Raw genomic sequence first — 16,403 nt, 5'->3', positions numbered from 1 at the left:
TACGTCAAACTGTGCAGCTAGAATAACAGCAAAGTAGCTGTATTTCATTTCGTTTGGCCTGTTTTTCTACTGACATTTCTTTGTATATATCCATAAAAATGATACTGTTTCATGATTTCGACTGGCATGTTAATTCTCAATAGGACAGTGGAGATCGAATTTCAATATTGAAACAATGTTGCAAATGTGGAGACAGATAGCAACGTTTGTACAAACTCCCATTGTTGCAACCCAAATGTTAGGCTAGAAGCATTTGGGAAATAATGTCTAGCTGCTTTTTACAGTGGAGATCAAGTTAATGAATTGGCTGGCTGGGCTGATGGGACAGTGGATGTGCAGAGATTTCTCAGATGGAACAGAAAACAAGATTCCCATTTTAAGTCATAGGCTGACCTGTGCTAAACAGGTTTTTTAGTATGGCTTAGAACACGTTTCAACCAATCACAATGCTTGTTTTGACCAACCCGTTGTAGAATAACCAATTTACCGCATGGTGATGTCACCATGGAAAACAGTAACTCCTGCTCATGCAAACCTGCTGATTAAAAGGCCCTGTGTAGATTGTATTTTCAACCAGAAACTATCAGGAAATAACACGTATAACATTTTGTCACACTTTCACATTGTTAGTTTCGTCATCTGTGACAATATGATATAAAACACAGGAAAAACAGCATTTTGACTGCACTGGTCATTAATGTCTATGGGACATCATGAAAATGACCTCTCACATGGTGTCTGAACCTGTCTGACACAATTATGTCTCATAAAAATATCTGCATCCGATATAGCAGACAGTTACTGTATCAAGGGTTGTTTAGGTGGTCTAGAGACTGCCACCAATCATTCACCTATTTTTCTATTTTAAATCTCTCATAGATAAAGAAGGTCAACAGTCACGGGGCAAAGCAAACAGTGACCAGTCTCATGACAGATCAACTGACAGAGGTTTGGATAAAATCATCCCCCTGACTAAATCAGGTTTGCCAAGCATTTCCAAGAAAAAGAAACAGACACATCACGATTAGGGGCTCTGTTTATTCTCATTAAACCTCTCTCGGATTTCCCCCTCCTATTCTCCTCTCACCACCCTCTCCCTTTCTCCCTCCTTCCCTAGCTGCCTAATTTGAAGGGTCCTTTCAGAGTCCACATCACAATGCCAGCCTCAGTGCCCTGGATCCACCCGCTGCCCAATTTCCGCCCGCTACCTCACCTCCCCTCCCGGTGCCCATAAAGTGCCAGTGGAGGGGTGTCACTATCTCCTGTACATAGTGAGATTTACACTCCAACCCCCTCCATCTAGCCAATTAGCCCTGGCCACCCGCCATGCCACTGCACCAGTCCCTGTGTGTGTGTGTGTGTGTGTGTGTGTATTCACAATGGAGTTGGCACCTGCAGGCAGACAGAGCCACACACCAGGACACCAGTCAAGCACCAGTAACAGCATTCTACTGAAGACTTGCTCCCAGCATTAATATGGCTCTAAAATCAGCTTCTCTGTATTCACAGAGAAAGAGTGATGTAAGTGGGGTAAGTACATAGGAATAAGTGGATTAATGTGTTCATTAAGTGGGGGCTGATTCTTGTGTTACTGCAGACAGGAGGTTTTCATGTGTTTACTCAGAAGGGCCTCGTATTTTAGACCTCAATCACACAGCCTAAGTATAAAAACATGTTAGCTACATTTTGGATAAGGCCATCTGGCTTCTAGAAAGCCAATCTTAAGACTCAATTCAGTCCCAGATGCTAAGTAGCAACTGGACTATATAATGAAGGAATCCAGGGTCTGTCGGAAATCGTAGTCCTTGTGAAGTAAATGTCATCTTAAGGACTTTATTTTCTTTGCCCTAATCTCCGTAATAAACACCAGTCTTTAGCTGACTGAAAGCAAAGTGTGGGGATTCATTTAGCTCTCAAGATATGTTTTTCCAAACAGATGAGGTGTCAAACAGACGGGGTGTCAAACTCACTCAGAGAGGGAGTTCTTCAGACCCTCTCCCCTCCCAGAACTGGAGTAATCGCTAAACTTGAGCAGCAAAACACTGTCGCAGAATTTAACCAAATCTGCTGAATCCCAATATGGAGGGATTTGAGGAGAGGCGTTAAACAAGGAAGGGCGAGAGAGAGAGAGAGAGAGAGAGAGAGAGAGAGAGAGAGAAAAAGAATGAGAGAGAGAAAGAATGAGAGAGAGAGGAGAGAGAGAGAGAGAGAGAGAGCGAGAGAGAGAGAGAGAGAGAGAGAGAGAGAGCGAGAGAGACAAAATGGGACAAACACCAAATTGAGACTGCAGTCTCCATGTACAGTGGCTTGCGAAAGTATTCACCCCCCTTGGCATTTTTCCTATTTTGTTGCCTTACAACCTGGAATTAAAATGGATTTTTGGGGGGTTTGTATCATTTCATTTACACAACATGCCTACCACTTTGAAGATGTAAAATATTTTGTCTTTTGAAACAAACAAGAAATAAGACAAAAAAACAGAAAACTTGTGCGTGCATAACTATTCAACCCCCCAAAGTCAATACTTTGTAGAGCCATCTTTTGCAGCAATTACAGCTACAAGTCTCTTGGGGTATGTCTCTATAAACTTGGCACATCTAGCCACTGGGATTATTGCCCATTCTTCAAGGCAAAACTGCTCCAGCTCCTTCAAGTTGGATGGGTTCCGCTGGTGTACAGCAATCTTTAAGTCATACCACAGATTCTCAATTGGATTGAGGTCTGGGCTTTGAATAGGCCATTCCAAGACATTTCAATGTTTCCCCTTAATCCACTCAAATGTTGCTTTAGCAGTATGCTTAGGGTCATTGTCGTGCTGGAAGGTGAACCTCCGTCCCAGTCTCAAATCTCTGGAAGACTGAAACAGGTTTCCCTCAAGAATTTCCCTGTATTTAGCACCATCCATCATTCCTTCAATTCTGACCAGTTTCCCAGTCCCTGCCGATGAAAAACATCCCAACATAATGATAATTCCACCACCATGCTTCACCGTGGGGATGGTGTTCTCGGGGTGATGAGAGGTGTTGGGTTTGCGCCAGACATAGCATTTTCTTTGATGGCCAAAAAGCTCAATTTTAGTCTTATCTGACCAGAGTACCTTCTTCCATATATTTTGGGAGTCTCCCACATTCCTTTTGGCGAACACCAAACGTGTTTGCTCCTTTTTTTCTTTAAGCAATGGCTTTTTTCTGGACACTCTTCCGTAAAGCCCAGCTCTGTGGAGTGTATGGCTTAAAGTGGTCCTATGGACAGACACTCCAATCTCCGCTGTAGAGCTTTGCAGCTCCTTCAGGGTTATCTTTGGTCTCTTTGTTGCCTCTCTGATTAATGCTCTCCTTGCCTGGTCCGTGAGTTTTGGTGGGCGGTCCTCTCTTGGCAGGTTTGTTGTGGTGCCATATTCTTTCCATTTTTTAATAATGGATTTAATGGTGTTCCGTGGGATGTTCAAAGTTTCAGATATTTTTTTATAACCCAACCCTGATCTGTACTTCTCCACAACTTTGTCCCTGACCTGTTTGGAGAGCTCCTTGGTCTTCATGGTGCCGCTTGCTTGGTGGTGCCCCTTGCTTAGTGGTGTTGCAGACTCTGGGGCCTTTCAGAACAGGTGTATATTTACTGAGATCATGTGACAGATAATGTGAAACTTAGATTGCACAGAGGTGGACTTTATTTAACTAATTATGTGACTTCTGAAGGTAATTGGTTGCACCAGATCTTATTTAGGGGCTTCATAGCAAATGGGGTGAATACATATGCACGCACCACTTTTCCGTTATTTATTTAGTATAATTCTTTTTAACAAGTTATTTTTTTTATTTCACTTCACCAATTTGGACTATTTTGTGTATGTCCATTACATGAAATCCAAATAAAAATCCATTTAAATTACAGGTTGTAATGCAACAAAATAGGAAAAACGCCAAGGGGGATGAATACTTTTGCAAGGCACTGTACAACGTAAAAGACCAAATAGTGCATGCAGAGCAGAATTAGGTCAATAATTATCAAAGAGCCGTTAAATTCTACAACCACCTAAAAGGAAGCGATTCCCAAACCTTCGATAACAAAGCCATCACCTACAGAGAGATTAACCTAGAGTAGAGTCCCCTAAGCAAGCTGGTCCTGGTGCTCTGTTCACAAACACAAACAGACCCCACAGAGTCCCTGGACAGCAACACAATCAGACACAACCAAATCATGAGAAAACAAAAAGATAATTACTTGACACATTGGAAAGAATTAACCAAAAAACAGAGCAAACTGGAATGCTATTTGGCCCTAAACAGAGAGTACACAGTGGCAGAATACCTGACCACTGTGACTAACCCAAAATTAAGGAAAGCTTTAACTATGTACAGGGGCGGCAGGTAGCTTAGTGGGTAAGAGCGTTGTGCCAGTAACCGAAAGGTCGCTGGTTCTAATCCCCGAGCCGACTAGGTGAAAAATCTGTCGATGTGCCCTTAAGCAAGGCACTTAACCCTAATTGCTCCTGTAAGTCGCTCTGGATAAGAGCGTCTGCTAAATGACGTAAATGTAAATGTAAATGTAATGTACAGACTCAGTGAGCATAGCCTTGCTATTGAGAGAGGCCGCTGTAGACAGGCTATGTGCACACTGCCCAAAAAATGAAGTGGAAACTGAGCTGCACTTCCTAACCTTCTGCCAAATGTATGACCATATTAAATAAACATATTTCCCGCTGATTACACAGACCCACAAATCCAAATTTGATAAACTCCCATATATAAAAAAGTATTTGATCCCCTGCTGATTTTGTACGTTTGCCCACTGACAAAGACATGATCAGTCTATAATTTTAATGGTAGGTTTATAACAGAATAACAACAAAAAAATCCAGAAAAACGCATGTCAAAAATGTTATAAATTGATTTGCATTTTAATGAGGGAAATAAGTATTTGACCCCTCTGCAAAACATTACTTACTACTTGGTGGCAAAACCCTTGTTGGCAATCACAGAGGTCAGACCTTTCTTGTAGTTGGCCACCAGGTTAGCACACATCTCAGGAGGGATTTTGTCCCACTCCTCTTTGCAGATCTTCTCCAAGTCACTAAGGTTTCGAGGCTGACGTTTGGTAACTCGAACCTTCAGCTCCCTCCACAGATTTTCTATGGGATTAAGGTCTGGAGACTGGCTAGGCCACTCCAGGGCCTTCATGTGCTTCTTCTTGAGCCACTCCTTTGTTGCCTTGGCCGTGTGTTTTGGGTCATTGTCATGCTGGAATACCCATCCACAACCCATTTTCAATGCCCTGGCTGAGGGAAGGAGGTTCTCAGCCAAGATTTGACAGTACATGGCCCCGTCCATCGTCCCTTTGATGCGGTGAAGTTGTCCTGTCCCCTTAGCAGAAAAACACCCCCAAAGCATAATGTTTCCACCTCCATGTTTGACAGTGGGGATGGTGTTCTTGGGGTCATAGGCAGCATTCCTCCTCCTCCAAACACAGTAAGTTGAGTTGATGCCAAAGAGCTCCAACACTTTCACCCAGTTCTCCTCTGAATCATTCAGATGTTCATTGGCAAACTTCAGACGAGCCTGTATATGTGCTTTCTTGAGCAGGGGGACCTTGCGGGCGCTGCAGGATTTCAGTCCTTCACGGCGTAGTGTGTTACCAATTGTTTTCTTGGTGATTATGGTCCCAGCTGCCTTGAGATCATTGACAAGATCCTCCCGTGTAGTTCTGGGCTGATTCCTCACTGTTCTCTTGATCATTGCAACTCCACGAGGTGAGATCTTGCATGGAGCCCCAGGCCGAGGGAGATTGACAATTATTTTGTGTTTCTTCCATTTGCGAATAATCGCACCAACTGTTGTCACCTCACCAAGTTGCTTGGCGATGGTCTTGTAGCCCATTCCAGCCTTGTGTAGGTCTACAATCTTGTCCCTGACATCCTTGGAGAGCTCTTTGGTCTTGGCCATAGTGGAGAGTTTGGAATCTGATTGATTGATTGCTTCTGTGGACAGGTGTCTTTTATACAGGTAACAAACTGAGATTAGGAGCACTCCCTTTAAGAGTGTGCTCCTAATCTCAGCTCGTTACCTGTATAAAAGACACCTGGGAGCCAGAAATCTTTCTGATTGAGAGGGGGTCAAATACTTATTTCCCTCATTAAAATGCAAATCAATTTATAACATTTTTGACATGCGTTTTTCTGGATTTTTTTGTTGTTATTCTGTCTCTCACTGTTCAAATAAACCTACCATTAAAATTATAGACTGATCATTTGTTTGTCAGTGGGCAAACGTACAAAATCAGCAGGGGATCAAATACTTTTTTCCCTCACTGTATTAGGTGAAATACCAGTGTGCCATCACAGCAGCAAGATTTGTGACCTGCTGCCACAAGAATAGGGCATCCAGTGAAGAACAAACACCATTGTAAATACAACCCATATTTTCCCTTTTGTACTTTAACTATTTGCACATTGTTACAACACTGTGCATAGCCATAAAATTACATTATATTCCTTTGAAACTTTTGTGAGTGTAATGTTTACTCTTCATTTCTGATTGTTTATTCCACTTTTGTTTATTATCTATTGCACTTGCTTTGGCAATGTAAAAATATGTTTCCCATGCCAATAAAGCCCTTTGAATTTAATTGAGCCAGAGAGAGAGAGAGAGAGAGAGAGATGGGAACTCACAGTATGTTTTGTGATTTTCTGTTGACAAAATAAGACTTTGAGAAACTACAAAAATAGGACAGGAGAGAGAGACAAGATCAGTTTTTGGGCTGGTGGTGGGGAGGGGTAGTAAGCAATTAATGGAAAAACACAAAACTATAATGACCTAAGCGTGTACTATTGTATCTTCCCATCTTGTACTGCAGTAGGGCTACACCCTGCCCATTTTACATGGAAACCAGTGGAGTGTGCGGAGGAGCGGGGTGACATGGGAGAACTTGGGAAGGTTGAAAACCAGGCGGGCTGCAGCGTTCTGGATAAGTTGTCTCCTCTTGGACTGCAGTAGGGCTACATCCTGCCCCTCTCCTGTCCCTCCTGTCCCTCTCCTGTCCCTCCTGTCCCTCTCCTGTCCCTCCTGTCCCTCTCCTGTCCCTCCTGTCCCTCTCCTGTACCTCCTGTCCCTCCTGTCCCTCTCCTGTCCCTCCTGTCCCTCTCCTGTCCCTCCTGTCCCTCCTGTCCCTCTCCTGTCCCTCCTGTCCCTCCTGTCTCTCCTGTCCCTCCTGTTCCTCCTGTTCCTCCTTCCCTCTCCTGTCCCTCCTGTCCCTCCTGTCCCTCCTGTCCCTCTCCTGTCCCTCCTGTCACTCATGTCCCTCTTGTCCCTCTCCTGTCCCCCTCCTGTCCCTCCTGTCCCTCCTGTCCCCCTCCTGTCCCTCCTGTCCCTCTCCTGTCCATCCTGTCCCTCCTATCCCTCCTGTCCCTCCTGTCCCTCTCCTGTCCCTCCTGTCTCTCCTGTCCCTCCTTCCCTCTCCTGTCCCTCCTGTCCCTCCTGTCCCTCCTGTCTCTCCTGTCCCTCCTGTCTCTCCTGTCCCTCCTGTCCCTCCTGTCCCTCCTGTCCCTCTCCTGTCCCTCCTGTCCCTCTCCTGTCCCTCCTGTCCCTCTCCTGTCCCTCCTGTCTCTCCTGTCCCTCCTGTCCCTCCTTCCCCCTCCTGTCCCTCCTGTCCCTCCTGTCCCTCCTGTCCCTCCTGTCCCTCCTGTCCCTCCTTCCCTCCTCAACAGCCTCCTCATTATTATCCCCTTCATCCCTCCTGCCAAGGGAACACAACCCTTCAGATCAAACAGGACAATCTAAACGTCCCCCTATCTTTCTTTCTCTTTCTGTCCCTCTCTTAGTGTCAGTCAGCCGGGCTCAGAGCTCCCCACCTCGCCGAGGGGGCCGGCCTCCTTTCAACCTGCCTGCTCCTCTCGTTATTTCAATCTCTTCACTGCTGGCTCAGCCATGACACGCACCCAGACAGTACACACAGGCAAATCCACGCATGTGCACACACACACACCCACCAACACACACTGTATACACATTCCCTGCTAATTGGCTCTTATCTGTCCCTCAGCAGACAAGAGGGCAGGCGGATGGCAAGGCTGGCGCTTTCAGGCAAGGGAGGGATGCCAGATCTGATGTGAGATGAGAGGCACGCCACTGACGCCAGGGCTGGGCGATGGGCACGTGCTGCCAGTCTCAGGACCTAGTGCCTGTACGTTGTGTAATGAATCCCAGTGCTGCAGCATAAATGCCTTGAGTTGCACCCATTACTAAAGCAACAACTTACCTGTAACCACAGTAGATATACTATAGCTAATGTCTGATATGTTTGCCTAGAGGCTATAAGTTTTACTCAAGTATGATCTGCCTTTCACCAGCAGCGGTTGTTAACCTTTCCCTCCATCATGCCACAGCAGACCCATGTTGACTACAATGCTTCCCACAGTTGTCAAGTTGGCTGGATGTCCTTTGGGTGGTGGACCATTCTTAATACACACGAGAAAATGTTGAGCGTGAAAAACCCAGCAGCGTTGCAGTTCTTGACACAAACCGGTGTGCCTAGCACCTACTACCATACCCTGTTCAAAGGCACTTAAATATTTTGTCTTGACCATTCACCCTCTGAATGGCACACATACACAATCCATGTCTCAATTGTCTCAAGGCTTAAAAATCCTTCTTTAACCTGTCTCCTCCCCTTCACCTACACTGATTGAAGTGGATTTAACAAGTGACATCAATAAGGGATCATAGACTTCACCTGATCAGTCTTTGTCATGGAAAGAGCACATAATGTTTTGTACACACAGTGTATATTCTTGTGCATATATATTTTTTTACGATGTGCATTTGTTTTATATGACAGTAGAACTGCATTGTTGAGGAAGAACTTGAAGAGCTTGCAAGCAAGCATTTCACTGTACTGTTTACACCTGCTGTATCCTGTGCACGTGACAAATAAACTCAGATTTTATTTGTGAAGGTGAAAGAGAGTGTGTGTGTGTGAAGTGTGCGCCAGTGATTGTGTAGCTGAGCATGTGCAAGTGTAATTTTTATTGCATTCATGCACATATTGTAGTCTACGTAAGGATCTGATCTCATATACCCAGTCTATACCTATTATCAAATCCAATCACGAATTGTCTAACAAACTAATCCAGTCATGGTTAGTGGTGGTTAACTAAAATCTAGATCCAATCAAGTTATGATTACATATACTGCCTTTAGACAGGCAGCCCAATTCTGATCTTTTTTTTCACTAATTGGTCTTTTGACCAATCAGATCAGCTCTGAAAAAGATCTGATGTGAAAAGATCTGATGTGATTGGTCAAAAGACCAATTAGTGGAAAAAGATCAGAATTGGGCTGCCAGTGTGAACGCAGCCAATGTGTCTTTTGTGCATATAGTCTACATGTAGTCTATATTAGTCTGTATGCAAACTTGTATCTACAGTATGATGTGGCAACTGAATCTATTCTTTCTCCCTCTTTTACTCGTCTCACCTCTCTCATCTCCTGGGTGATGGAGGCCAGGCGTTCGTTCTCTGACTGGGTGTTGGTGAGGACATTACGGGCCTGGCGGAGCTCCGTCTGCAGCTCCAGGACCCGCTGCTCGTAATAGGCCTCCTTACACACCGCCTCCTGGATCAGAGACTCCTCCCTGCTCTCCCCGTCTGCAGCCACCTTCTTATGGTTGGAGTAGACTTGTCCAAACGCCTGGAGAGAGAGAGAGAGGTTAGGGTTTGGTGAATGCAGTAGACAGGCTACTGTAGGCATATGTTGAGAAAAGCACATGCATGTGTACACTATTTCAGAGAGTTCTAGAATGTAGGATTTACTCAGCTGATCTCCTGAGCTATTTTTCCCATTTGGAATTTCGGCCATTTCGAAATGAGCCTAGTTTTACAGCTGAGGTTCAGCTGGGGACAGAACAGAGAGGAGAGAGAAGTGTTGCACCAATAACCCTGCCACCTAAAATAGTCTACCCTGGAGAGATAACCACTCAGTCATAGCAGTTTCCATCTGGATGCCGTCATCCCCCTCTCCCGTCTCTATCCCTCCTTCCATCATTCTCCTCTCCTGCCCCTACCGACCTCACTCCTCTCCCTCCCCCTTTCTACCCGCTGCACATGCTCACCAGAGACCCAGAAGAAGGCAGTTCTAACAAAACAGAAGATTTAGGCTATAGGACACCTCCTGGACAAATATCACCGTCCCTCTCTGATTATAGAATTTAGTCTAATGCTCTTAAGGTCATTTAGGAGTACAGGCAGATCAAATGAGGAAATCATCCAAATTCCCCAGATTGAAAGTAGCAGATGGAGTTTAGAAAGGGAAGATGACTACTACCTCAGAGACAATGTTAGCAGGTTGGCAATTATTAGGATGACTCATGTACTGGAGGCAGCTCTGCAGGGTAGTCACTAGCTGGCATAGCCACAAAGTCAGAAAATCTGATTTTAAACCTAAATCTAACCTTAACCACAATGCCAACCTTATGCCTAACCCAAATCCTAACTGTACATTTTTATTTTCATGATTTTTTACGATATATAATTTGGACTTTGTAGCTGGGCCATCTAGTGGAAATCCCTCAGCTCTGCCTCCAGGACAAGATTAATCCCAATAAACGTTGACCTGCGGCGTGTAGAGTGTGACAGTGTGAGAGGGCTTGTATTCACTAGTCTGTTTTGTTTAACTGATTCTATTGGGGTGTGTGACGGCGTGTTTATTCACTATTAATGGTTGCCGCTCTCTGGACTTTGACCTTAATTTCTTAATGGACCACGAGGCAGCCCTTTTACAGTGCCTGTTCAGAAGTGTCCAGCCACACAGAGACACTCTAGGTTAGGCGTCTCTCTGTCTGTCTCTCTGTCTGTCTCTCTGTCTGTCTGTCTCTCTGTCTGTCTCTCTGTCTATCTCTCCATATATCTCTCCGTCTATCTCTGTCTCTCTCTCACTGTCTCTCTCACTCTCTGAAAATAAAAATCATCTGATTACATTTCCAATGCTCAACAGCAGTGATCTAACCGACAGAGATTTTAATTTCTCAGCTGGACTACAATCCCCATGTCTGGATTCACCTGAGGCAATCAGACATTTGACCTCCCCCTCACTCTCTCTCTAACCCCGACACACACTCTACACATTCACTCTACAGTACACACACGCACGTGACTGCAGACGGATTTTCTAGTTTTACTGAGTTTTATTGTAATCCCAGTAATTCCTTCCTATAGAGAAAAAAGGAAATCTGCACTTTAAAATTACAATTATGAAATTGACCTAGTTACAGACAAAAAAACGAGTTCAGCGGTTACAGCCAGACATGACAATGACCTCATGTCTAGTGCATTTCTGTGTTGGGGAGAGATAGAGGGTGGAGGAAAGTAGATGGCATCGTTGATCAGATAAACATTTCAGTTGAGAACAACGGTATGCTTTCACTGGAAGCCTGGAATGGCTCTAGAATGGTGGAATGGTTCTTCTGGCTATAGCATGGAACAAGAAGTCACCTTAGCTAGCACACCCACCCACAGCCCTGGAGAGGCTTTAGAAGAATGTAAACACAGGACTCATGGAATTGGATGTCTCTTATGAACATGTCCCTTCATGCCCCTCTGAAGACCAGCACTGCGTTAGGTTTCCACACAGACTCAACACCAGAGACCTTGGGCTACCATAATTGATGATAAATGACCACACTTATAATACGTCTACATCCTGTATCCACACGCTATGAGTTATACCACACACACCATACAGTGTGCCCCAAATCTAGCCCCCCCCAAACCTCATCAACCGCACCCCCTCTTTGATTAGATTGTCATTAAAAGTAGGGATTAACCCAATCAGAAAGTAGGGGAATCCTATCACTATAATCTTGGTGTTTGTGGTGGGGATTGTGGGGGACACTGACCAGGGGGGCAGGCAGGCAGGCTTCAAACGGGGGGCACCCAGCCAATATCCGCTGACCCAAGCCCCTTAATCTCAACCCCTACGTCTTTAGTTACTTTTTGGGGGGAGGTAGGAGCGCACGCAATCCCTAATGTTAATGCGGCATCCCAGACACCCACCCTAAAAATGCATCAATACAGCACCATATGTTTTAGTTAACTGTGAGAGGATGTGAGTGGGAATTAGCACATTGTGATATGGCCAATAAAATGGGCATACATGATAACACACATAGATCTGTATGGTAGATGACAACTGACTTTAAGAGAAAAAATCAGTCCGATTTTTGTGGTACCATGTGAAAACGAGATACAAGCTCCAGCATGTTGAAAGGGAATGGGAGAAGACAGAAGCCACAAGAGGTTTGGCCCTATGAAGCCACAAGGGTCTGATTCCAGATGAACCCATATATTATGGGATGGATCTAACCAGACTACATGCTGGGTTCTGATCCCTATAGGCCCCCAGGCAGACCGCAAGGCACATCATCACAGTTAGCTTCATCATCATGTGATGTTCTGAGGACGCAGATGATGTGGTGTCATCTCTGACCTTCCTCTCAATCTGTCTGCTTCTCTTTCTCACCATCTCTCGTTCTCTCTTTCATTCCTTCCCTTTCTATAACAGACAGAATCACAGGGGATATGATTACTAGTCATATGAGAGAGAAACTTGTGACTGATCTTCAAAGGGTAGGAGATTCGTACAGCTAATGATTTCTGTCTGGACTCTCGTGAGTAAGATTTCTAATTAATTAATCACACAAACTTGAAACTGTAGTTACTGGATATAAAGATCTGGTGCGGACAGAGGCCTGTTTTTGGTATCAACTAGCAGGTTCCAAAAAATGTGGACTGAGTATGACAACCAGGAAATTGGAGAATATGATTGGCCAACAGATCAGCAAACAAATCCTCCATTGCTCAATAGTTAAGACAGAACTTATTTGGACTCTTTTGTTAGTCATATCTGTTATATGATCCTAGACACAGTTCCTGGTGAGGATGATTGTCTACAGGTTAGAGTAGGGTACTAGGGAGGGCAGGTTAGAGTAGGGTACTAGGGAGGGCAGGTTAGAGAAGGGTACTAGGGAGGGCAGGTTAGAGTAGGGTACTAGGGAGGGCAGGTTAGAGTAGGGTACTAGGGAGGGCAGGTTAGAGAAGGGTACTAGGGAGGGCAGGTTAGAGTAGGGTACTAGGGAGGGCAGGTTAGAGAAGGGTACTAGGGAGGGCAGGTTAGAGAAGGGAACTAGAGAGGGCAGGTTAGAGTAGGGTACTAGGGAGGGCAGGTTAGAGAAGGGTACTAGGGAGGGCAGGTTAGAGTAGGGTACTAGGGAGGGCAGGTTAGAGTAGGGTACTAGGGAGGGCAGGTTAGAGAAGGGTACTAGGGAGGGCAGGTTAGAGAAGGGTACTAGGGAGGGCAGGTTAGAGTAGGGTACTAGGGAGGGCAGGTTAGAGAAGGGTACTAGGGAGGGCAGGTTAGAGTAGGGTACTAGGGAGGGCAGGTTAGAGAAGGGTACTTGGGAGGGCAGGGTCAAAGAGCTCAACCTTGTTCTTCTACTCCAACAACCATCATCCCCTCATTTACATTTTTACATTTTAGTCATTTAGCAGACGCTCTTATCCAGAGCGACTTACAGTTAGTGAGTGCATACATTAAAAAAATAATAATAATTCATACTGGCCCCCAGTGGGAATCGAACCCACAACCCTGGCGTTGCAAACACCATGCTCTACCAACTGAGCTACACGGGACCTCATCCCCCCCTCTCACACACCATCTTCCTCTAAACCTGTGACTAAAGAGCAGGGTAGAAAGGGAACGGGTTGCTCTTCATGCTCTCTAACAGGTTTAAACAAATCAATATTTTAAACCTTTAAGAAGCAGAGCCTGTGATGTCAAACTGAACCCCAGCTGTCTGAGATACTCTATTTTTTCCCTCATGTTCCAATGGGAGAGAAGCAGGCTTCTTGTTAGAGAGGGTTGAGCAGGACCAACATTGCGGGTGGAAGAGGGGAGAGATCCTCCAGAGATACAGCAAGACCTTCAGAAGCAGAAGATCAAACTAGCAGAAGACTAAGTTAAGCCTCTTCTCTGTTCTCTCTCTACATGTGTATGCACTGCTGCAGTCCACTGAGAAAGGCCTGTGGTGAACTAATCAATGCCAGTTTTTTAACAAACATTGCCTCAGGACCAAACCCTGTTAGAGCCCATACTATCCAGATCAATCCTATTCAGGTTTGGATCAGCTTCCCCAATCTCTGACCTTGTGATGATCCTTAAACTCCTGTTTAACCCCACACTGCTATCCCCTCCATCTTCCATCACAAACAAACAGACAACAACAAATGAATGACAACCCCTGTCGTTCTCTGCAAACATCAAAGCAGTGACTTGCTCCTGCAGGTTCATGCTCTAAAACAGTGTTTCTCAAACTCGGTCCTCGGGACCCCAAGGGGTGCACATTTTGGTTTTTGCCCTAGCACTACACAGCTGATTAGAATAATCAACTAATCATCAAGCTTTAATTATTTGAATCAGCTGTTTAGTGCTAGGGCAAAAAACCAAATGTGCACCCCTTGGGGTCCTGTGGACCAAATTTGAGAAACACTGCTCTACAACGTCTGTGGAGTACGACCTTTCCTCACACAGGAAGCAGCACAGGTCCTAATCCAGGCACTTGTCATCTTCCGTCTAGACTACTACTCTGTTGGCTGGGCTCCCCGCTTGTGCCATCAAACCCCTGCAACTTATCCAGAATGCCGCAGCCCAACTGGCGTTCAACCTTCCTAAATTCTCCCATGTCACCCCGCTCCTCCGCACACTCCACTGTCTTCCAGTCGAAGCTTGCATCATCTTCAAGACCACTGTACTTACCTACGGAGCAGCAAGAGGAACTGCCCTTCCCTACCTTCAGGCTATGCCCAAACCAAACATCCCAACCCGAGCACTCTGTTCCACCACCTCTGGTCTTTTGGCCCTCCCACCCCTCCCTCCCAGCTGGCGCTCAGCCAAGTCAAAGCTCTTCTCTGTCCTGATGGAACAAGCTTCCCCCTAAAGTCAGGACAGCAGAGTCTCTGCCCATCTTCCAAAAACGTCTTAACCCCCCTTTGAAGAGTATCTTAAATAACTCTCATGGTGCCCCAGAGGTCAGACGGGCTAACCTTGGCTATCCTGTAAGCCTTTGGAACTCATTGACCCTTGGTGATCGTATTGACCATGTACTTGAACAATACTGGTGAAGAGACAGCCAGACAGACGGACAGAGATAAACAACAAGTGGAAATAGAACAAGAGAAAGAGTACAAAAAGCAAGAAAGAGAACACATATCTGGAAAATGTAAATCATAAAATAAAATACAATATTGACATCAAAAGGAAGCTAGCAAGGGGAAAGTGTTTAAAAGGAGATTGATAAAGAGAGAGAGAGAGAGAGACACAGACAGACAGACTGACTGAAAAACAGAGAGAGAGAGAGAGAGAGAGAGCAGAGAGAGAGAGAGAGAGAGAGAGAGAGAGAGAGAGAGAGAGAGAGAGAGAGAGAGAGAGAGAGAGAGAGAGAGAGAGAGAGAGAGAGAGAGAGAGAGAGAGAGAGAGAGGGAGAGAGCAAGAGAGGGAAGGAAAGATCTAAGTGTTTTCTGGCCCCTGCATTGCAGTCTCCACTGGGGCTGGATGGATGTGAGTAGCATACTGACCTAGAGAGTGGTCAGTCAGCACACACAACACAAACACACTGCTGTACTGCAGAAAAATAACACAGAAATAGCCTCATAAGCTTAACAACAAACCCAAGACTGTTCACTATGACAGTATCTCTATGCCAGATTATGATAGCTAAACGAATGGTACACACCCTGGCTGTATCAGATAAGACAGCATTGGGTACTCTCACAGGGCAATACCACACTGGCAGGGCACAACACACAACACACCCATCAGGCCACCACCACCAGCACCAACAGTACAGCCCAGAAACGTGAGAGAGAAGACCTTTGGACCAGCAACAGAGTGAGACAGAGAGATTTGAAGACAAACACACTATCAGCTTCAAATAGGTCTAGATTGATTATGGAAACAAAAATACTGACAACCAGGGTTAAACCAGTTAAATACTTTAATTGACACACACACTAACCAGTTTATACAGTAACACTCACTCACTCACTCACTCACTCACACACACACACACACACACACACACACACACACACACACACACACACACACACACACACACACACACACACACACACACACACACACACACACACACACACACACACAGCTCTGGCATGCAGAGGCAGTAGTGTTATATAATGAGAGAGAGGGCCTGTACTGGTTACTCAGACAGGCAGTCAGTCACACAGCAGTTGTATATCAATGATGTCGCTCTTGCTGCTGGTGACTCTCAGATCCACTTCTACGCAGATGACACCATTTTGTATACATCTGGCCCTTCATTGGACACTGTGTTAACAAACC

At 45.3% G+C, this 16,403-nt stretch overlaps 1 protein-coding gene across 1 annotated transcript in view; it reads right to left on the bottom strand.

Moving 5' to 3' along the window:
• Positions 1-16,403, bottom strand: part of LOC121545396 (protein bicaudal D homolog 2) — a 67,685-nt gene that overhangs the window by 25,939 nt on the left and 25,343 nt on the right. The window contains exon 2 of the mRNA XM_041855889.2: positions 9,468-9,680. Within this exon, the coding sequence (XP_041711823.2) occupies positions 9,468-9,680 (213 nt within the window). The remainder of the gene's footprint in view (positions 1-9,467; positions 9,681-16,403) is intronic.

The sequence above is a fragment of the Coregonus clupeaformis genome, chromosome 30 (assembly GCF_020615455.1).
Source record: "Coregonus clupeaformis isolate EN_2021a chromosome 30, ASM2061545v1, whole genome shotgun sequence".
NCBI lineage: Eukaryota > Metazoa > Chordata > Actinopteri > Salmoniformes > Salmonidae > Coregonus > Coregonus clupeaformis.
Note: the sequence above shows the minus strand (reverse complement) of the source record. Positions and strands in the feature narration are given on the sequence as shown.